Below are 23,667 nucleotides of genomic sequence, written 5' to 3'. Positions count from 1 at the left end.
AAACTTATTTCACAGCGAATCGGTATCATTTGTCGAGATTAGGCTGTAGCAAAGCTAAGCCAATGATTGGCCGATTTGTGCAGGCACAGGATAGCCTAAAGAACTTTAGGTAGCAAGAGAGTGGGGCTTCCTAAAATGGCCTCCTTAATAGAAGTACCATTTAAGATCAAAATTATGAAATTTTTAAAGACCAAATTATAGAAGTATTGTTTTATTTTGGTATGTGGAAGCATTTATTATACAAAATTTAATGTGAAAGCACAGGCTGATGGTAAGAGAAGAGGGAATTTACAAAAGAACTAAAAAAGAACAATGAATAAAACAATGAAGTAAATTTTGATAGCAGTCCTCATGAACGAGTACACAAATTTATAGATCTACCTCTCACATGGCTTCCAGTGTTTTATTAGGCACTAGCTGAATGGTAAGAAAGAATTGTTTGCACAGAAAATTTGTTTTCAATCAACATATACAGCATTTACTATTCTAACTTTCAAATGAAGGTGTTTTTTATTTCTGCGTGCGCTATAAGTTTAATTGAAGAATGGCTAGCGTAATAAGTATGTCTACAATTATTCCATAGTGTAGCATGGTGGCCACGTGGCATAGTGGTTAGCAAAACTACTGTTTTGCAAAGCCGGTGTTCATGAGTTTAACTCTAGTGCGAAGATGTTTTTTCAAGCACATTTTAATCGGTATAATTGGACAGCTGGACATGTTAAAGACCAACAAACAATTGGCATAATAGCTTAAAAGTGATACTCACTTAGGTGGCGGTACACCGGACCTCCCTAAACCGGTAGCTGATTTGTTTGTGTCAGCTGAAACGGAGCGTCTGCCTGAGGCTGGGACATCAACAGAATTTCCTCTATTAGCTGATGGAGATCTGAAACATACGCTTCGTTGAAATGATCAACAGAAGAGATCGTATCGGCTCTGTAAAAAAGATCAACCTTGCCATATTTTCAAGAACGATTTAATAGCAATATTCTCTATCAAAGTAATTTAATACGAAAGTCAGAATAATAAAGATTCAAAAAGGTTTGTAGTTTTTGAACAACCGTTAAATGCTAAAGAGCTAAATGTGTTTTAGGTAGTTATTGCATAAAATACTCAAATTGTTCCTCCGATCTGCCCGACCATCCATTACGCGCTTATTTCCCTCAAAAATCACTTCACATTATACCAGACATCATTAATTTGCCTATTTAAATTATAGAACAGCATCATACAATGGAGCTTTTTCTTCCAATACACACAACTTACATTGCTATTTTTGTCTCACGATCTAATTTGCTTTAAATGGTGTTGACCGGTGTAAATAAAGTTAACATCTATCATCCCTACTGCAGAATGACATTGTTCGATAAATTTGAAAATTCACAAAGTCGCTGGCAGAAAATTCCGCAAATGGTTAAAATCTGTGAATAATTAGTGTTATTGTCTCTTTTTTAAAGAAAAGGTCAGAATAACTACTACATGTAATTAAAACTAGCTGTCAGTAAACATAGCTGAGTTCCAAACTTTTTGTAACTACCGTCGAAAGTGGGATTGCGACCATTGCTAATGCATCGCAAGTCATTACAAAATAATTCAAGGTTGTCACAATTTCTTCATAATTCAGCATGTCGTCATCGAAAGTCGGTCTTCCAGTTTTTCACCGTGCAATCACCTTCAACAACTTCTAATACTGAAGTTGATGAAGTTGGCAATGATGATTTTGATTTAAACATGGTATGTATATTATTTGATTTGCAGATCTCTATACATTTACATATAGGATAGAAAAGTCAACTAAAAAGTTAAGCGCATGCTGTAAGCAGGCGAAGGTTTTGCCCTCTACTGCTAGCTGGATTCACAAATTAATTTATTCGCAAATGCGTTCCTCCGCAAAAGTAAATTGTTTGCAAAAATGCATGAAATGACAACTTTCGCAAAATATAACTCCGTGAATAACATTGTCCTGTAGCATATATCTAAGTTGATCCACAAAAGAGAAGACAAATCCTTTACAATACAAAATGTTTATATATGTAAAAGATACGGAAAAAAATTTTCAAATCTGACAGTGTCGGAAGGAGACAAAACATAAAGAAAACACAATTTTACACAAATTTCAACAAGTTTTAAATTTTAAATTTAGTTTTACCGTTCCAAGTTTTTTTGACCAGAAGTTGTTTGCTAACAAACATGTTCTGTTTTGATAAAATGACAACGATGTTTGATGTTTTGCAATTAATAAAATCAAAACCTTCTGTCAATAGCTTATAAAACATGCGTGATGAGCAGTATGTTGGCTAATGACAGTTGTATCACTAATCTTCCACTTCATCAAAACTCAAAGGAATAAATTCTCTCTCTCGGTTTGTAGCAGTCCTTTCAGGTGGGACAAAGGTCAATGAAGTGCAATGCAAATAACTACAAATAATTCTAGCTTTTTAGCACAAGAGAATAGAAATGACAGCCAGCATTTCTCTAGCCATTGCTATAACATATAAAAAAGAGAGTGCAAAAATGATATAAATGGAACCAAAGCACGGACTCTATGCATACTTACAATGTAGCTATAGTCGCTGGCCTGCGCAGACCAGGACTAGGGGTCATCCTGAGCTTCCCTCTGTATAGCATATTTTATTGTAGGGGAGACAATTACCAATACTAAATCTTGGTCACATTTATTTCTTTTCCTAGATCTTGTTCCAAGAGGAGTCACTATGTTCAATTCTTCATAAAATGTAAAAATTTTAGCTCGAGAAAATTATTTGAAGTCGCTGACAGATTTTTAAAAATGGTAACATTTTCTACAGTTTAAAGGAAAAAATATGAAAATCTACCAAGTCATCAATAAACAAAAGAGGTTTCCCACCAAAAGAGACATTAATTTTGGAATGAGAGCCGATAGGCTACAGGAATTTCTACCAGAGATTACAATTTCTGATGTAATCGCATCGCAACATAATAGAAAATGCATTTGGCTCCATCAGATCAGTTTAATTTCGATTGGTCAAACTGAAATAAGGAAGTAGGATTCGTTGATGAGATCTAGAGAATTAAACTTACCTCTCCCGTGGCGACGCCTGCGACCTGCTTCTCAATACGGGAATGCCTGTCGGGGTCATCGACCTTGATCTGCTCTGAGTGACATTTGAGGTCAAAGGTCGACCACTAGGACTTTGACTGCCAGGTACTCTAGGTATTCGTGAAGGAGAGGAATGTCCTGTAAAAATACAAGTGTGAAATAAACTTAATTTAAAATGATGTTATTTTCTCCTAAATAATATATTATAATTATATTTATTACAATTATTATTATTATAATTACATATTATTATATTATGATTTGCAGATATCTGGCAGAACCACTAATTGGAAAAACCTTACATTACATGACCTACATTGAAATTTCATGAATGAAATAAAGCTAGTCTTACAAAAAGCATGGGGAGTAACTCTATGATTAAACACATTGCGGAATATGTTTGCATATGCGACAAGGATGATTTGCAATAAGATAATATGTACATAACACGGTGCGGATTGAAAGGATAGGGCTATGTTACAGCGTACCTCGCTTAGACTTGGAGTGGGTGGAGAAACTAGTGAGGTCGCTTGTGGAGTTGTCGGCCCACTTCTCTCGCCTCGATTTGTGTGATCCGATGCCCATCTCTGTCAAATGGAATAAACTAATGAAGCATGTATTAAACAAGAGCATTAGATAGTCCTTGTGCAAGAGTGTAACAAGAAGAAATACTCACTAATCTTTATTATAGATAGTCGATTTAAGATGAGGCTATTCAACTTTATAGAAGCTAAGTTTTCAATTTGAAAAAAAAATTGATTTTAATTAGTATGTTTTAAAAACCAAGTCTTTTTTACATATATTATAATTAATGTTTCAACAAAAAACCTTTTTTACAAATAGTTGATCTATGATGAGGCTATTTGATTTGGTAGGAACTCAGTCTTTTCATTTTTTAAAAAGATTGATTTTAATTAATGTCTTAAAAATAATTTTTTTCCAAATTTTATAATTAATGTTTCACGATTATGCATTATGCCTACTCACTGAAATCTGGGAAGCTGCCATAGTTGACCTATTTAACATTTTCGGGCCAAAAGCAGACGTTTGTACTTTTTAAGCAAAGAGGCTTGGCTTATTAAGTTAGAAAAAGATGGACAACACCACACCTATCACAAAAACCACAACCTGGAGATTATAATAATATACATTACGATTCTCACACTTGCTCGTTTCCACATTTGTGCAGGTTTCAAATCCTACATAAGGTATGCTCAGAATATTTGTATTTATCCATCTATTCCAGGCTACCCAAAACAGATTCTTTATTTACAACTTAGAAAAGATGTTCGGTGGTATTGATAGGCCGCGATTGAGGTTTAGAAGAAACACAGTAAAATGCGACCTAAATGACAAAAATATACCCATTGGAAGCTGACAACCTCTCAGCAGAAGTAGAGGTTGATGGAGAGGTGTGGTTTATCGAAAGGCATCTTTTAATAAGGACAACAGCTAATACCACACATATGACATCATTTTCTACTTGATGACATCGACATACTACATCCACCATCGTATGCTTTAGTTTATGAATTTTCTAAAACTAAAATCTACTATCCCGACTCCTCCAAAATACTACTAGATTATCAACTTTTAAAACAATTTTATTCAACTCACTGAATAATTTCTGACTCGTCTTCTCATTTTCGTTTGCTCATTTTTGTTTTTTTTTGGCAGTCAACGATAAACATCATTTTGTTGATGAGTACTTATGTCAAAGAAAGTTATACATACAATATAAAAAGTTAAATACACATACATAATACGCCATTTTTACCCGCACTCAGTTAAAAGCATCAAATTATATTTTTAAAAAGATTTTCCGCAGTTGAAAAGCTTGATTTGCTAAAATTTCTAGCATCAGCGATGACAGAAATAAGACAACTTGATAATTATAGAAATATATATCATAAATAATAATTTCTAATATAATATTCAATATTATTCATTTTATTGCCAAAAGCACACTTATTAACTAGTACAAAAACAAACTATTATTTTTCTTGCCTGGTTCGTATCGACCCATCTCTCGCACAGAGGCACACATATCCAGCCAAGAACAGTCCATTTCTTTCCTCGCCTCAAACGAATCACTCAAAAAAATACAAAAATCGATTTCCAATATAATTTCCTAACCTTCCAACAGCACCCCGGGCGAGCAAGTGAAAAGTAAACTCCCCTACATTCATAGCCTCAGTTTCCACAAAGCGAGGGTGTTAGGGAAAATAGGCGCAAGGCCCAAGTTAACAATAAGACGGTAGGTTGCTGACCGATACTTATGAGGGGGATTACCGAGTCAATATTCAGGTAATTACTTGAGAATAAAGAAGGTAATAATGAAAAACATGGAGATGTGATGACCTGCCCTCTAGTGGCAGCGCCTTGTGAAAGGGTGTTTACACTTGGTTATAACACTAAGATATTATATTTAGTAAGAGGGCTATTATGTTGGTCAAGTAATACACAATGATTTTTGCCAGAGTGTATTAGGTACAATGCACACCCGGGTTACGATTTCACTTTTATACGAGTTTTCGCCTTATGATGTGGAACACTATGTTGTTCACCTCAGCCATACAACTCTTTTTCGACGTACAATACCAACAAGAACTTTTCCTGAAATTCAAATTTGGCAGTCAGTGCAGTTGGTACAAAAATATTTTTCCAGGCAAAGGCTATACGATAGATTTAGTCACCCACCAATCTATGAATCATTGTTTACTTTCTACACACGAGTAATCAGAGAATCACTAACCATAGTAAAAGTTAATAGTTCATATATCTGTACAAATTTATACTTTATAAATTTTTAATAATATTTTATAATCATTTATTTTATAAATTTGTATTTTATTTTACATTTACAAATTTATACAATATAGCAAGTTAAAATGATAGTGAAACTATCTAGATCTGTTATTGGTGAAGTCAATGTAAATGGATCACAAGCCCAAAAACTTGGTGTTTGTGCACAAACTATTTTGGCTAAAAAAACTTGAAATGGTGAAACGGCTCACAAAATCCTGTTTTATGAACTCATTAAATGCTATCACACAGGGTTTCTATGATTAAATGCTAATTGAAAAAAGTATTTGCAAATATTTTTCAGCTATGCTTAAAAGCATAATGAAAATCCTCAAGGCAGTTTTTATAATTATTGCTTCTTCACCACAATTTTTAGCTGGTAAAATGAGTATTTTATTTCCTACTATACTACATGTATTAAAACAATGTTTCAGTGCAATTAGTTTAGTTTAGACTGCCAAATAAATCAAACAGAAAATACATACATTTTTTTATTTAAAAAAGTAATTTGAAATTTTAATTCAAGCTTGAATGGAAATAATCAATAAATTGGGTAGGCAACAGAACTTGAAAAATGTCACTGTTTAATAAGGAGTTGCGCTCTCATTTACTAAGAAGACAAATCCAAAATTGATTACTTGGCAAGCTACCATAAGTGTATGTAGTTTGTTATTATCTAATCCGCTATCACAAAGGCTTTGCTGTAGATAATTTCCCAATGAATTGCAAAGATATACCAACACATTTAATTAAGTGTAACTAATTGAAAATTATTAAATATTCGCTAGTTAAAAATGAGGATTAAGCTACTTTATGTTTATTCTACAGTATCAAGAATAATTAATTATTCACATACAATAGATAATAATAGAGGGTTGTTTATATCGTAGAAAATATGTCTCACCTAATTTGTAACATATGGACTTCCGTAAACCTATTTTTGCTAAATATTGTCAGTCTCCAAATGGTTGTAAATTCATTAATTCAAAATAAGTTAAATTTAGAATAGCATATAGGACTACATACAAGTAGGCCTAATACTAAAATTAGCCACTGACATGCAACAGAAAAGACCACTCGCTTGCCTTTTCGACTCTATTATAGTGCATAAACTAAATGTATGCTATCTATCTAAGCAAAAGTCGGATACAAAGTTTCTCAAATGCCGAAATTAAAAAGCAAAAAACATTCGCAGTCGGCAGGATTCGAACCTGCGCGGGCAGAGCCCAATTGATTTCTAGTCAATCGCCTTAACCACTCGGCCACGACTGCTCGCTGCTAGGACAGGAGCGAAGCTTACATGAGATTAATTCGCTTGTAAAGTTACCGATCGTTCCTTATAATCACCAAATGGTTTTAAATTGAGCTGCTTGTTCAGCAATTATGATTACTTAGAGAGTTAAATTCAATGTTCACTGCTGGCTACAACTGAAGGCAAACACAGAAGTAAACAAACAAACGAATGCCAGTAAAATGCACACATGTAAATGATAGGAGAAATCCATTTACAAATTAAACATGCAAAAGTCAGCATAAATTCTGGTGATGACACAAAGGTGAGATGGAAAAAAACTAGTAACTACTTCAGAGGATTTCAACAAGGGAATCGAAAAAGAGAATCCCCAGAATCTATAAACTACAAATAATAAATATACAAACTAATCTCACAGAATCTATAAATAATAATTATACAATCTATAAAGTCACCAACACAAAGAGAAGGTTAAAAAATAAAAGAGGGAGAGTTGATAAACAGAATAACACAGACAAATCCAGAGGAAACAACAGAACATAGAGAAAGAGCCTGCATAGAGATAACAATATATAGAAAGAATCTGTGAAGGCAGAAATGCACAGAATAACTTACACAAACAACAATGCGTGATCAAGGAAGGGATTCATAGAGATAAGAGATACAATAGAATCAAAAATAGATAAGACAATTACAAGATACAAGAACATAGCCGCCAATTTAGAGAGACAACATATATTGAAGAATGCAGGGAGATGACAACAAAATGGGTAATTCATTGTCTTAAAAAAGACACAAGAGAAGACAACCCAATGAGAATATCGTCAAAGGCAATGTGCAAAGAGATTTTGGATGGAAATATAGAGAAGATGCCAAGAGAAACTACAAGAAGCTGCTTCTACATAAACCAGGTTTTGCACATTTCTCTAAAGTTTTTTATCAACTAGTAGAAAAATTCCAGATTCTAAGAATAATCAAGTGTAAAGTTCAAAAGTCGTATTTATGTTTAGTCGTACAATTTAATGCTTTTCTCTTATTGGCTCCCGATTGTCAGCTGACCAATTGTGTTTCAGTCACACTTTAACTAACAAATTTTTAGCATTTCTGTTAAACTTTTAACAATTTATCCTTTTTGGTTATTACACAAAATCCTTCCATAGAGAAACAATGTAATGCTTAGAAATAATTCATAGATGTCGAGTGTAGATGGTGGTAAAGATTAGATATAGTTCCTGCAAGACTTGATGTCTATGACAACATATAGAATGAATCAAGAGATATAAGAATGTTGGTAAGAAGCACATAAAACATATAAAAAGGGTTATTTGATCAAATTCCAGACAGTTAGAAAAAAGGAAAACGGAAACGAGCTTTTTTGAATGAGTGAACGGGCGGACATATTGGGCAAGTTAAATGTAGTGTCTTTCCTATTAAATGAACACAAAAATAATATTTTCATCTTACAAATTATTTTACATCTATTAGGCAAACTTTGGAATAATAATGCAGTATTTAATAAATTAATTTTTTCAAGTTTTGAGTTTTTTGACATACTCTTTTCTTGATTATTAAACAAGTGTTTGACCAATCATGGACAATATATTCAAAAATCAAATTCCCATAATCCCGGTTTATTTTTCACGATTAGTCAGGAATGGTGCCTCGGCGAAAAGTTGAGTCCACAAAATAAAATCTAGAAACTCAAATTTAATGAAGTCACTTCTTTATTAAATTCAAGCATTTTTTTTTTAGGGTCATTAGATGATTTGGAAGGTCAAAGGTGTTCAAGAGGCATGATGAAGGGCGTCACAAGAAATTCACATTCTTACATATCACAAAACAACAGGAAAACAGCGAATCGCAATGACTACTATCACAATTATGTTTCTGGAGGAATCTCACTGGGCCAGAGTATGATAGATTAATGTATTTTATTTTTCAGTTTTATTTTTATCAACTACCCAGGCAGTCCGGTTGTTCGAATGGCTGAGAGCTATCATCCGGTGTAATAACTATCTTCACAAGTATTCCAATATTCAGCAAGGTGGTTGGGTGATGCAATTGGTAACAGGCATAGAAGCCAAATGGCTGAGTTCAAATCCTGTGCGATGCAGTCTTTTTTGCCAACTTCCAACTATGGCTTCGGACAGACAGACGGACACAGCTTGTATTAAAGTTGAATTTTAACACCAAAAAGTGATGAATCACAAGGAATTACTGGTAGTATTGATGACTAATTTCTCTCTAAGTCTGTCAAAAGATTTTAAAAATCTCTATTCAATTTTTTTTTTCATGTTCTGGTTAAGTCAATAGTAAATTTGGATTTGCCTCCCTTCACATGCTTTGGTGTGATCATATTTCAAACAGCTGGCAACTGCCTACGTGATGGTCCACATAAGGTGATATTACAAAATATTTGACTGTTCTATGGCTCTATATTAACTAAAGGCATTTTTTAATTATTCATCAATATAAATAGTGCTTTATAAAAAGTTCGCTAGCAAAGTTTCTTTCACTTTAAAATGTTTAGAAAGGTCGACATAGCAATGTAACATGATTATCAGCTGTTGCAATGATGTAAAATATTTTACTGTGCTCCACTAAAAGTTTTTTAAAGAATTTGATCATTGTTAGCAGTTAAAAGTCATAGAGCAAGATCAATGAACACAACTTTTAGTGCAAACAACTGTGGAATAGAATCTTCTCAAGAGGACATTACTCCAAATTATAACAGCATGCATAGGATTGGCTGTTGCTACTCTGAAGATTATATACACATAACAAAAGTAGTAAGAACACGACAAGTGACAGCCAGTGGCTTTTATATATTTGTTCATATTTTAAAAAATATCAACGATTATCAATCATTTAAAATTTGTGACTCGGAAATGAAAAAATGAAAAACAACATTTGGTTGATATTTACTAATGTCAATCAAAAGTTATACATACATTGTATATACATACTTTGAGTGAACCCTTGCTAGAATGAAAATTATTTTTAAATATTTTTATTATTTTTTCATATGCAAAAAAAAGAATTTTTAATGCAAAGCAAAATCGATATATAAACATCAACCAAGCAGCCGCTTGAAATTTGACGAGAACCCATTTAATCATTTTTAGAACACGGATTTGGTTCAAATATAATTTAATTTTGTAAAATTTAACTACTACCAATATGAGCTTGACTCTATATAGCCTGTCTTGACAAGCTGTTGTTTTTGCGTAGTTGTCCCCCCGTCGAGCGGCGAGCAACAACGGCTTGTCACAAGACGTACTGCACCTGATGCATCAGCTGCACTTATAGGGAGTTGTTCTCTTCCGTCTACGCGGCTTGGCTGCGATGTTATGTCGGTCGCTCCATTGGTAATCATAACGGATTTCACGCAAAAATTTATTTAGAAAAAAAACAAGATTACAACGTTTAACCAAAAACCAGTTTCTGTGATAAACTTTAGTAGAACTTAAGAATAAAATAAACTTAAAATAAAATCCATAAGAACAAATAAAACTGACTAATACAAAAATAGAAATAAAACTGACTGAGCGCACAAATAACGACATGTTTCGTCGCTGTTTTTGCCTAAGTTCTCAAATTCTAATAATGTTTACTGCAGAGAGGGGTCGCCAGTTAAACGTTCTTATCTTAATTTTTCTACATACATTTTTGTATGAAATCCGTTATGATTACCAATGGAGCGACCGGAATAACATCGCAGCCAAGCCGCGTAGACGGAAGAGAACAACTCCTTATAAGTGCAGCTGATGCATCAGGTGCAGTACGTCTTGTGACAAGCTGTTGTTGCTCGCCGCTCGACGGGGGGACAACTACGCAAAAACAACAGCTTGTCAAGACAGGCTAGACTCTATAGCACACCATGAGTTTTCAGAAAACCGGTTTGCACAGTAAGCCATTTTCAAGATATTCACTTTTGTAAGCCTTTTTCAAACTGTCTGCAATTGATCAAAGATAGAATACTAGGGGGAGAATAATCACCATGCATATCTGGCGTTGTGCCAACAGGGTTAGTAGTGTTGCTTTCAGAGCTACTAGGGAGTGAGGTCTTACGCAGATATTCCTGTAGTGAGTCGTAGCTGGGAACGTCATCGTTAGTAGTTAACAGCAGCTGATCCAACATTGGACCTAAGTCTATCTCTGCAATATTAGTCATCACTCAGCATTAGTCATCCACCACAATACAAATCAGCTTTAGGAGTTATTCTCTCATTTTCAAACAGGATGTATGAAGAACTATTTTTATAAAACATCAGGAAACTAAAAATTTCGAAAAAATTTACAATCTTAAAAATGTTTGCGTAGCCTGTGGTCCAAGGAATATTTTTAGAGATTTGGGAGGTACACAGCTGCTATTAAAGGTTACACACCTAATGAAGGGATGAATCAAGTATGGAAAAACTACTCTAAGAAAAGAATTGCATGTTTTTGACTAAAAAATTAAAAAAGAACACAATATAAAAATTAGCATGTTTTTTGAACAAAAGACTTATAATAGAACACAGAATATACAATTAGCATGTTTACTCTAAAACTTTCTTTAAAAAAACTGCAAAAGACACAGAATATAAAAATTAGCATGTTTTTAACTGAAAAACTTTGCAAAAAACACCAGATATAAATATTTGCAAGTTTCTCAGACCTAAAATCATGGCCAAAAAGATACCATTAATATATGTAACAGATTTTGCGAAAAAAATCCATTGGGCTATGGTAGATGCTCATGTGGTAAATAGGAGTGCTAAGAATATGCTGACAGGCATCGACAGCATTTGTCTAAAATAAGTAAAACTGATTGAATTAAAGAGGAATGAAATTGTTTTGTGATGAAAAAAAATTTGTTCAAAATTGTATATAAATAGAAACTGTGATGCTAGTAGCCTGTGAACGGTCAGAAGCTCCTAAATGTATCAAATATGGTTATCATTGTCTGTAAGTTGCAAATACATGCGCAGTGGTTAGAGTAGCCTGTCTTGACAAACTGTTGTTTTTGCGGAGTTGTCCGCCGTCGAGCGGGCGAGCAACAACAGCTTGTCACAAGACGTACTGCACCTGATGCATCAGCTGCACTTATAGGGAGTTGTTATCTTCCGTCTACGCGGCTTGGTTGCGATTTTATGTCGGTCGCTCATTTGGTAATCATAACGGATTTCGCACAAAAATTTATGTAGAAAAATTAAGATAAGAACAGAACGTTTAACTAGCGACCCGTCTCTGCAGTAAACTTTGGTAAAATTTGAGAACTTAGGCAACAACAGCGACTAAACGTGTCGTTAATTGTGCGTTCAGTCAGTATTATTTATATTTTTGTATCAGTCAAGTTTTATTTGTTCTTATTGATTTTATTTTCAATTTATTTTATTTTTAAGTTTTACTAAAGTTTATTATGAAGACTGGTCTTTGGTTAAACGTTGAAATCTTATTTTCTTCTACATAAATTTTTGCGTGAAATCCGTTATGATTACCAATGGAGCGACCGACATAACATCGCAGCCAAGCCGCGTAGACGGAAGAGAACAACTCCTTATAAGTGCAGCTGATGCATCAGGTGCAGTACGTCTTGTGACAAGCTGTTGTTGCTCGCCCGCTTGACGGCGGACAACTCCGCAAAAACAACAGTTTGTCAAGACAGGCTATGGTTAGAGTGGTATGCAAAACTGTGACAACCTCCCCTCTGTGTTCATTGTTGATTGAGGGATCTTTTCATCTCAGCTCGAAATACATAAAACTACACATCATTTTAAAACTTAAACTGCACTCTTTTCATCTAATTAAATAAACATCGTTTTGTTTACTATGAAAAGTTACAAGGTAAACTGAGCTGTAATCCCAAAAATCAGAGTAAATTTGGCAGACGCCGGACCAAAAACTTATTTCTGACAATATATTCTCAAAACATCCGCATATAATCACTCTTATATAATTTACATTACTTTTGTATATTGTTTCTGTCTCTATTATACGTTTATATCGCTAATACTTTTTAACGATTATAGTTTAGTCCTAACTTAGCCAACATGTTAGCGATCACATTAATTATCTTTCTTACAAGATTTCCCATCGGTTTTATTATACGGTACGAGGGAAAATACACAAGGAGCGATCTCGCTACGAGATAGAGTAGTCATTGCTTTGAGATATCTGAGATGTTGTAAATTCCTCAGAAGTTTCCTGCAGTCTTTGTAGCACAACACGAATTAAAGCAGATTATATAACTTCAAAAAATGCTTACAGGATACGAAATGATTGACAAATTTACTCCGAGTTTAGGATTACAGCTTAGTTTAGCTTGCAACTCTCTGTAGTCAGAGAACAAAATATTTATATTAGATTATATTTAATTAGATGAAAAGACTAGAATTTAAGTTTTAAAATGACCTATGAATTTACGCACTTAGAGCTATGCTGAGAGATGAGGTTATTAAATCAACAGCGAACATGCGTTTGCTATATTTTGCCCATCAATGTGCCTTTGCACCTTCTCAGTTGTATTGGAAACAGTATGCTTCCAGATAATGCATTTGTGCATTAATGCACTAATACATGAATACACTAATGCAATATTGCATTAAAGCATAAATGCATTTTCACACATTAATGCATTATTTAATGCATTAATGTGTAATAATTTTGTACTTGAATTATTGAACTCAGATTATATAATACTTTGTAATTGGACAAGAGTTGTTGATTGTTTTTCCAGGGTCATTGCCAATTATTTCCATTGGTCAAACTGCCCCGATGCATCTGAGAATAAACCTATGCCAGACAAGTGCCATGCAAACTGTCTTTAGCAGTGATGGAACCCTGAGTGCTTCCCACACCTAAGCCAAGCACACCAGCCTTGCACCCAGAAGCTTGCAATCATCACAAACAAAATCACTCACTGGGTTGGGTAGGATCGCAAACCCCACACCACAGCAAGCATCTAAGGCTAGATTAGAAAGAAAAGATTAATATGAGGCTTTATAGAAGTGTTACGACTTGATACCTAAAGGTCAAAGGGCAGCAAAAATTGATGTAAAAATTGAAATGTAAGTTTACATCATATCTCAGTCAAACTACAATCGCTGGCAGCTAAAAAGTTCAATTTGATTATAGGTTACTTCACACACAAGAGAAGATAACTAACATAATTGTTTAAAATTTAAAGATTTGATCTACAATACATTTAATTTCAGCCAAAAATCTCTTGCAACTGAATTGTTCCTTTTTTGCAATAAATCTATTCACACACAAGAGAAGATAATTAACAAAGTGGATTAAAAGTTGTAGATGTGATCGACAATACATTTAAATATAGACTGAGATCTCTCGCAGCTGAAAAGTTCATTTTTGGTTATAGATTTACTGACTAACAAAAGAAGATAACTATCACATTGGCTTAGTATTTGTAGACATGGCTGACAATAAATTCAATTTTAGATGACAAACTCTTGCAGCTGAAAAATTTGTTTCTTGTTCTAGATTTAGGCCTACTGACAAACAAGAGAGAATAACTACCAAAATGACATAGAATTTGTAAATTGAGAATACAATTAAAGTTAGACTGCATTGGCTCATGGATTGCCTTTAAGACGAACTTGATGCCTGAGCTGTAGAGCAGAACGAGTGTATAGTAATTTTGTACAATAAGAAGAAACTGATCATTCCTAGCTGCATACAAGGTGAACTACCAATCAAAATGCACAAGCAAGAAAATAAACCAACCAGAGCCAATCATTCCTTGCTGCATACGGGGTGAACTACCAATCGAAACGCACAAGCAAGAAAATAAACCAATCAGAGCATTCAAAGGGAACTCGGGCAATGGAATAAACCAATCCAAATTAGCAAGCTAAAAAAATCTACAGGACGAATACCTGGTGTAGCAGTGTCTGTGTTTTCTACAATAAGTTATAGTGTGAAGATAAAGTTGGCAGAAATAACATTCATTTGGTGCTAGTGCTACATGTAATCGAGTAGTTGTCTTATCTAATAACCAACAAAAGACAACTCCAATATCATCTAGTAACTTGCACATATACATGTATGTGTAAAGCATTAGGATTAATGTTTGTTCTCAAGTTTGGGATGTAGGGCCTACTAGTTTATGATTACAATTAACAACTTGGAGTGAGAGGAAAAATGATACAAACGCAATCCTTTTGTGTAGAGGTGGAACGAGACAGGTTTTTTAAGTTCGAGACGAGACTCGAGACACTGTCTTGTAAAAATTCGAGACTCGAGACACGAGACAGTAAAATAATGAGCATTTGGTGATGATTTCACTACACAAGTACTAGCTACTCGGTATATATAAATTAATAAATCTATTTTTAAATTGAATTTTCGCCTGGTGTAAACGATTTAAATACAACATTTTAATTATTATAGTGATATGCATGTAGTTTTTGTAAACAAAAGTGACACAAACAGCTCTAAAATACCGAAGTTATATATTCTAAGAATTTTGAGCTTGATTGATCATAATTATTATAAACATATTGCTTTGTACATGTATATTTTTACCATCTATTGAGTAGTTCTTACTTTTTAATGTAATGTGTAATGAAACCGATAGCCGTCGCTCTACAAAGAAATACCGCAACTAAAAGAACACACGATAACACTTTCATTCTTATCGTTTCATTAATGTCAAGTTTTGTTTATGTATTAACTGTAGTATGTGAATTATATTTAAATTGTACTCATGAAATTATATTAATTACTGTATACATGCACATGTATATTCTTATTTTGAGTTAACAAAACGTCATTGTTAACCGAACACGGACTATGGTCGACACGGCCTTTCGTTCGTTTCTCCGTGCCCGGGCAAGTTTTACCCGCGATTGGTAGTATATACGTAAGAGAGGCCCGAATTTTATGAAGGTCAGTTGGTGTTTAGACACGATACGATAAAATACAGACATTTTACCCGCAAACGTTATCCAATTTATTAAATTGGATTATCCGAAGAGTAATTAGATACGACCCGGTATCTGTTTTAAGAACACAGAACCGAACTAAAATATAACAGGGCTGTTGTCCGGACTACGTGACTAGACTCAGTGGCCAACATAATCAATAGCAACAGGTAGTAACGGACCGGGTATAACTTCAAAGGCAGCTGCCCGCAATCCGTTACAATATATGGAGTTGTTGCTACCGCAAGAAGCCATGTTTTAACGACCGTGCGCAGGCGCTTTAGTTCTATTTCCTGTCTCGAGTTTGGCAATAGTTAACTCGAGACGAGACCGATACGAGACAGGTCGATACTCGAGACGTCTCGTGTCTCGTTCCACCTCTACTTTTGTGATATAACAACGATAAGATTGAAGTTGAAGTTTTATGGTAAATCTTTTTGGCATTCTGCAGCCAACAACTGACGTGCCAGCCCATCTATCAATCAATCACTCCGCTTTGTGAGTAATATACGGAGAGCTATAAAACTGAAATTATGCATGGTGTATTTCCTGTTAAAAGTTGCAATGCAAGGTTAAAAAATCTACCTTCATTAAAAAGTAAAAATCGGCCAAACTTTATTGGCAATGACTCCACTCTTCTACCGCTAATGTCTACCTTGTTCAAGAAGCTCAAACTCCATGAGTTCTGATTTAGGATCTTCGTGGCTTGAAAGGTCTCTGTGGAATTGCTGATACGAGCTGTACGGGTTGTCTCCCTCCTCCTCTTCTTCACTCTCTTCCAGAACATCTTCTCCTGTGTGTGCAAATTGGTTGATAAGAACAAACGCTGTTTCCATGATGCCATTACTCAGCAAGCTTGTCGTCATTCGCAAGATATAAACAACAAAAATTCAAAAGGTAAGTGAGTTTTGTTACTCACAAATTTTTGCCAAATATTTCAATTTTTGCCAAACCTCATTTTTTTTCATCATGTTTGCGAAAGACGGAGACATATCTTCTGAATGATGCCCAAGGACATGCTACCCAAACTATTACATTTTAAACATTCAAACATTTTACACACTTAATTCACTTCTTAAACTTCAGCAATTCCGAATGTGTCTCTATGACCTCTGATATAGAAATCAATACCTTTTTTACCAAAGCACGCGCGTTAATTCACAACATGGGCATGTCCATTGAAACACTTATCACATGGTAACTGAACATGGGCACAACTCCACATCAGCATCATTCGCGTTATGGAAACTCAATGAAACAGGACTTATATCAACCCTTAAAAGAAACCACGGCAACATACAACAGAAAGAATAAGATTGACACTGGATAGAGAATAAATGGTTTCACTAAGAGTTGTCCTCCCATTAAGACAACAAGGCGAGCTAGAGCATTGCTTAGGTTTCTTTTTCAAGTGAAAACTTTATGAATATGCACGTCGAGGAACAGAACTAAAGTTAGGGTATCACCTTTTGTTTTAAAACGATAAATGGCAATATATGTTTTATATTTTAATCACAGCTGGTGTGTTAGTTTAAAATTACTGTTGGTTATATTGAAAACATTGAAATTTAATGTATTGTCATTACGGGATTTCAAAAGATAGAGGTCAAGGCTATTCGAGAGATAAAGAAAAAGCCTTTGCTCCAAAGGAAATTTTGTCATTACTCAAGATCCAACTACAGTGTACTTGCTGATCTCTCATATGAGCCGGACCTTGAAAAACCAAACTACAGTGCACCTTCGGATTACGATGACCCTGTTATATAATTTTTTGCCCTGCGATATAGAACACGCTGATTTTTCACCCTCTCCATACGAAATATTTTCCGCCATATGAAATCAACAAAGGATTAATTCAAAATTCAAATTTGGCAGTCGGTGTGCTGATTACGTCGGAATAAGAAATATGCCGATATGTTCTACGCCACAAGCTCTCTAACAACGAATGAAAGACATACTATGCTTATAGCCAGTTCGGCGTTATTTGTTATTAGTTAATGTGTAAATGAAACCAGAGACAGGTGATAAAATTTGAGCGATAAAAAAGTTGAAGTTGAGTAAAATAGTTAAAAATTCATAGTCAAACATGGATAACTCGAACTTCACGGGACCGAGCGAAAGTGTTAGAATTATCAGAGCGTTCAAGTTATCAGAGCACTGTCACTAGCCCATTTATTTATTAGTAGATACATGCACATATACAAACTATAATAGAAATCAAAAGCATAAATGGCTTGTTACAAAATAAATGCTTCTAATGTAAAGTTTAAAACTTTTTTATCAAAAAGTATAGGAGATTTTTCTATCACTTGAGATTGTTTTGTTGTTTGAGGTGATGTTATTGCCAGGACGTTTTTTAGATTAAAATTGGCAAAACTTGATCATTGTTGAAATGCTCAGAAAAAAAGACCTCTTTTTCTTTTGAGCGTTTTAGCCAAGATCAATTTTGCCGATTTTTCTTGAAGTTTATGCGAAGGTCACCTCACTTTTCCATGCTTTCGAAAGGCGATCGCTAAGGGGATGTTTGGTAAAAATCAAAATTCACCAAACCTTTAGAAAAGTCGTTGACAAAAATATTTTGCTGACGGTGGTAATAACGACGCCTATGATTTACGAAAAGTTGAGGTTTACCTCTATGACTTGGAATAAAGTGATTTTCTAAAGCGATAACAACCATCTCGGTTGTCGTTGGGCAAAAAACTGTTTGAGTTAACAGAGTTGAGGTCGAGTTATCTATAGCAATTTATCATTACGTGGGAATGGACCAAAGAAACCATGTGTTCGAGTTAACCATGTGTTCGAGCTATCCGTGGGCGAGTTATCCATGTTTGACTGTACTAAACTAAGCTTCAAACATGTGTTTAGTAAGCTAAATTCATTTAATTAAATTCAACGTTTATTCTATATGTCTGCCTCAAATTAAGAACTCCCTACCGTATGTACTGCACATAGTATATTGTAACGTTACATTATATTGCAGATCATAACCACTAAATACACTAAAGTTACTGTAGGTAACTGTAGTTACTAAGGTTAACATATCGTTTTGTTACTAATTTTTAATATGTACAGTGCATATATAAAATTTCGATGATTTTCACCAGGGGTGTTTGCATTGGTATATTTACCATGGGTTACATTCGAAACAAAAGGGTGCGGTGATTGCCCTCGTCAGTTGTAAGGGGACTCAACAATAAAAATTAATAAGGAATGTACTGATATAAACTTGCCTTTCAGCTAGATGCGTTTTTTAGTTTCCAAATTACCTAATATGTGTACATATGACAATAATTAAATTTGACCTCACAATGACCTTTAACAAAAAATTAAATAATTTGCATTTAACAAGGTTCCAATATCTTCTAGAACACCCTTCATTCGCAAAACTATTTTAGCAGCACTCAAAAACATGATCTAACTTACCTGCTGCAGCTCTCGGAGAGCTAGAATAAACCCTTATATCTTCCAAACCCATGCGGCTATTATCTCCCCTTTCTGATTGCACTTGACTGTTGTCTCCTCTGTCAGACTGTGTGTTAAAATTCTCAGCACTTGTTTCTTGCTCTGCATTGTCTTCCACCTAAATATGAATTATGTGGATATTGCTCAGTTCATCATAGCATCTTATCTACATGTAATTGGTTGCTTAAAAGCCTAGGAACAGCCTGATTGGCTGGTTTAGATCTGTTTCCACATGTTCGCTGAATACCTTTTCATAATAAGCAATTCCATAGTGGCTACTTTTCTAAACGAACCTGTTGCTAAGCAACTTCAGGATATGGTCAGCTTGTGTGCTATTTTCAACAAGGCAACTTGATCATTCTTGGCATTCAAGTATTTTGAAATTTTTTTATTGTCAGACAAGGATAGACAACTCCTCCTATCAACATATTTTCTTAAACAGTATTCTAATTGGTTAAACTGATTAGAATAAGGCTAAAACCGACATCTAGCATTTAAACAGTTAATCTGTCTAAATGGTAAATGATTCCCACCCTCACCTGCGAGTGATAAGGTTCTGTCTCGTGTTGTAGTGTACTTTCATCAAACTGTAGCTCAGATTCATAGGCTGACGTGAGAGAAGGGTGGTGTGTAAGCGACTCATGTTCACTGCTAATATCCAGCAAGTGATCTGAGGTGTTGAGTATGTCATGTAAGGGTATCTTAGACATGTCAGCCATCTTTTACTGAAAACATAATAGAGTTGGGAAATGATGAATCACAGATCCTTGTTAGAGGTGAAGCGACGATAGCTAAAAAGATAGATGAAGATTTTGATATTACGGTTTTAGAAAAACTTCAATAAGTGTTGACATACGAGCTAAGGGTGAAGGACGGAAGAGCAGAAAGGTCAAGGTCGACAAAATAGGTCGAACTCAAATTTTTCAGAAAAATTCCGTTGGTTCAAAAAGAATTTCAAGATTTACAAAGTATTCGAAGTACAGTGGCGTGCGAAATCAACTGGACCCTTTTGCTGGAAAACTGAAATTCCCATTTACAACATTGTTACCCATTGTGAATTCACACCATTCATACTACATGCATTTTTAATTGCTTAGTTCAGATTATACACATGTATACATGTAATTGTTATCATCAACCATTAAAAAAATGAAATGTTTAGAATTTAGCCTACATAAACATTCTAAAACACAATTTTACAGCTGTTTGGTTTACATAAATGAAATCAGAACCAAATGAGGATTATTCTAAGGTATAACTTATGGTTATTGACTAAATTTACAGATAACGATATTGTAAATGAGAATCTTAGTTTCCCAACAAAAATGGTCCAGTTGATTTCACAAGCCACTGTAAAGAAGTAGCCAAGTTGTTGGTTGGGTTGAAGACGTCTGCAGTCTTCTCTGGGACACCAGACAAACAGGACAAATAGCATAACTCTCAAATAGGAAATTATGGCGCTCAGAATACTGAAGGCAGCAATAACATTGATTGGGTGGTAAACTAGAGCCTGTTCAAGCAAAGATTATGCTTTCCGCAAACAGCACAGTCAGAGATTTTAGCAATGACCTCGCAGTAAAGGTCAATACAAACACAATTGGCTACACAGGGTGGAGTTTTACTCCGATGCTCCCAGTAATCCAAAAAACGATGTTCAGCACAGGCCTTCATCGCATAAACGAGACCAAATGTTGATCTCTGAGATAGATCGCTTTTCACTAGCCCTTGATTTTAGTATGAATCACGTTCATGATAAAACTATTATTTATTCATTACCAGTTTAAACAGGAAATTGAAAATGACCTTGACCTAATAAAGTCCTTGGTTATTATATATAAAACAGTGACTATCTGATTTGTCTGCTTGCAGAGCACAGCAAAGAAAACATCAGCGTGATTCACAGCTTGAGCGTGCTGGCTAAAGGTCGTTTATCACATCACTAAAATGTCATATTTTTCCTAAAAATATCTATATCATCCGTAGTAACAGAGCGACAGTAATAGACCCACAAAAACATTACGAAATAGTTCCGCAAAACGGTAAAATCTTTTGTCACAGTATTTTACTAAATAACGGGTCATATTTTCTTGACCAATGAAATTATCTATTTGATGGTACTTTATTAAACAAGGAACTGTATCAACTGATCAATAGGATTATTTGACCTTGACCATATCAAATAATCAGCTTTTATCTACTATAAAATAGATTAATGTATCGCGACGGAAGAAACATAGTTCGAAATGTATCTATAAAATTGAGACGTGAGCGCTTGATTCCGATCGATCGGAGGAGTGTAATTGATGTAGACACAACCAGTACATGTAGCAGCCTCATGAATATAGTGACAATGCGACCAATAAACCTGACATCACCAATAAACCTACATAGGCCTATCTATCTACCCATCAATCTATTTCTCTAGCTATTCCACTTTCCATCTAGTTGGCTATCAACAACAAATGAGGTCTCGTTTCCTCATGCCGCCATTAAGGTAATTTTATGCTTTCCAAATTCAAACCATCCTAAAGTTTTAATGTTTTAGTCTTTTAGCTTGTATTTGATTGTACTGTATTCCTTTATAAGATCCGCAAGACACAATTTAGCATTAGCGTCTGATGAGTGCTCAATATTTTAACATATTTTTAGCATGAAACTAAGTTATACAGTTTTTATCAATTTTTACACTGCTCTTTTATTATCTATTTTATAGTTGGCTATCTATGTATCTGTCTGTCAGTCTATCGGACAACCTAGTTATCAATCTAACAATTTACCCTTCCACCACTCAAATTGTCAAACCCTCTATATATCAAGCTATATCTATCCATCACTCTAGCTATCTTTCTGAAGAACAATACAAAATCAGTTAATGATAAACTTGGATAAAACTTTAGTAGATTTTATCCAAAATGATCGATATTTTACTATCTTTTGAGGCTGTTTTTGATGTTTGAGGTGATCTGACTTCCAGAACGTTTCAGGAATAAAATCAAACATACTTCATTATGATTAAAATACTCAGAAATAAAATTCATGCGAGATGATGTCACTAGTTGTTATCGTTGCGATCGTTGTTGTCGACTATTGTGTTAAGTTGCAGCGTTATGTGTCTCCATTCTGTCAGTCTTTTGGCAATTATAGATGTCATAATCGCACTTCCCCTTGATCTGAACGTTTTAACTGCAACCAAGTTTTGTCGATTTTAATCTTGAAGTATTCTGGCAGTCAGATCACTTCTAACATCGAAAACAATCTCAAATGATAGAAAAATATCAAATATTTCCTCATGAAATCTACTAAAAATTTTGGACAAGTTCATCTTTAAATGTTGGCAAATTTGCAAACAGTAATCAGTAAGGAAACTTCCGATGAAATGGTAGGCATCAAATCAACCTTTCAGCAAAACACAAGTACATGAAGATTCTTAACTAACAACTAATAATATCCGCTCACACTCGAAACTCTACATGACAGAGTGAGATTTAAGGCATGTCTGATATGCATAGGATGATGGAAGACGGCAGTGAATAACTCTCTGGTAAACAGGGCAACCTCATATTGGAGAAATTTGTTTTTAAATGTCACCTGTCAAATTAATATATCCCCAACTAACGCTATGATGGAGTCTGTGCCAATCTCCCTAGACCAAATGTCGTAGGATTATCTGTGATTGATGTTTACTTGCGTTACCGAGAATGCAGACAAATGGTTGTAATTTATGAGTGATACTGAGAGATAAAGAACTTTACATCTGGCCTCCTGACCGAGTGCGTGATAACAACATAGCTTACATTTGCTAGTTTAAAATGGAGCTGTAATTAAAAAACCTGAAAGAGAAATAACAGCGTGATACATTGAAAAACTACGAAATCTTACTTTTTCAAAGTGAGCATAACTTTGGTATGTTATGCTTATGCTTATAACTTAGGAATGTTTGAATAGTGTTAGGAGGAACTGTAGGCTATCCCACAAAACAAGCATTTTGTTGGGTTAGGACAAAGTTTTGAGGCTATAGTAGTGAACATATAATGAAACAGGGACTCAACATCAAATGGTGGCAGCTCATATCAAATCGAGAAGGCGCAGAAGGCTTTTTTGTCTGAGCATATCTTTAAGATACAACGCAATACTGAATGATG

The 23,667-nt window shown here is 34.6% G+C and overlaps 1 protein-coding gene and 1 non-coding gene across 2 annotated transcripts in view; both read right to left on the bottom strand.

The window, feature by feature from the left end:
- LOC137398270 (serine/arginine repetitive matrix protein 2-like) overlaps positions 1 to 23,667 on the bottom strand; it is a 97,792-nt gene that overhangs the window by 60,048 nt on the left and 14,077 nt on the right. Inside the window, exons 3-8 of the mRNA XM_068084378.1 lie at positions 20,065 to 20,250; positions 19,487 to 19,643; positions 16,719 to 16,856; positions 3,568 to 3,666; positions 3,061 to 3,217; positions 767 to 886 (exon numbers count right to left, since the gene is read on the bottom strand). Coding sequence (XP_067940479.1) covers positions 767 to 886; positions 3,061 to 3,217; positions 3,568 to 3,666; positions 16,719 to 16,856; positions 19,487 to 19,643; positions 20,065 to 20,244 — 851 coding nt within the window. The 5' untranslated portion in view covers positions 20,245 to 20,250. The remainder of the gene's footprint in view (positions 1 to 766; positions 887 to 3,060; positions 3,218 to 3,567; positions 3,667 to 16,718; positions 16,857 to 19,486; positions 19,644 to 20,064; positions 20,251 to 23,667) is intronic.
- On the bottom strand, positions 7,075 to 7,156 carry Trnas-aga (transfer RNA serine (anticodon AGA)). The gene has a single exon. It is a non-coding gene; the product is annotated as a tRNA-Ser (tRNA).

This window comes from Watersipora subatra, chromosome 6 (genome assembly GCF_963576615.1).
Source record: "Watersipora subatra chromosome 6, tzWatSuba1.1, whole genome shotgun sequence".
In the NCBI taxonomy this organism is placed as follows: Eukaryota; Metazoa; Bryozoa; class Gymnolaemata; order Cheilostomatida; family Watersiporidae; genus Watersipora; species Watersipora subatra.
Note: the sequence above shows the minus strand (reverse complement) of the source record. Positions and strands in the feature narration are given on the sequence as shown.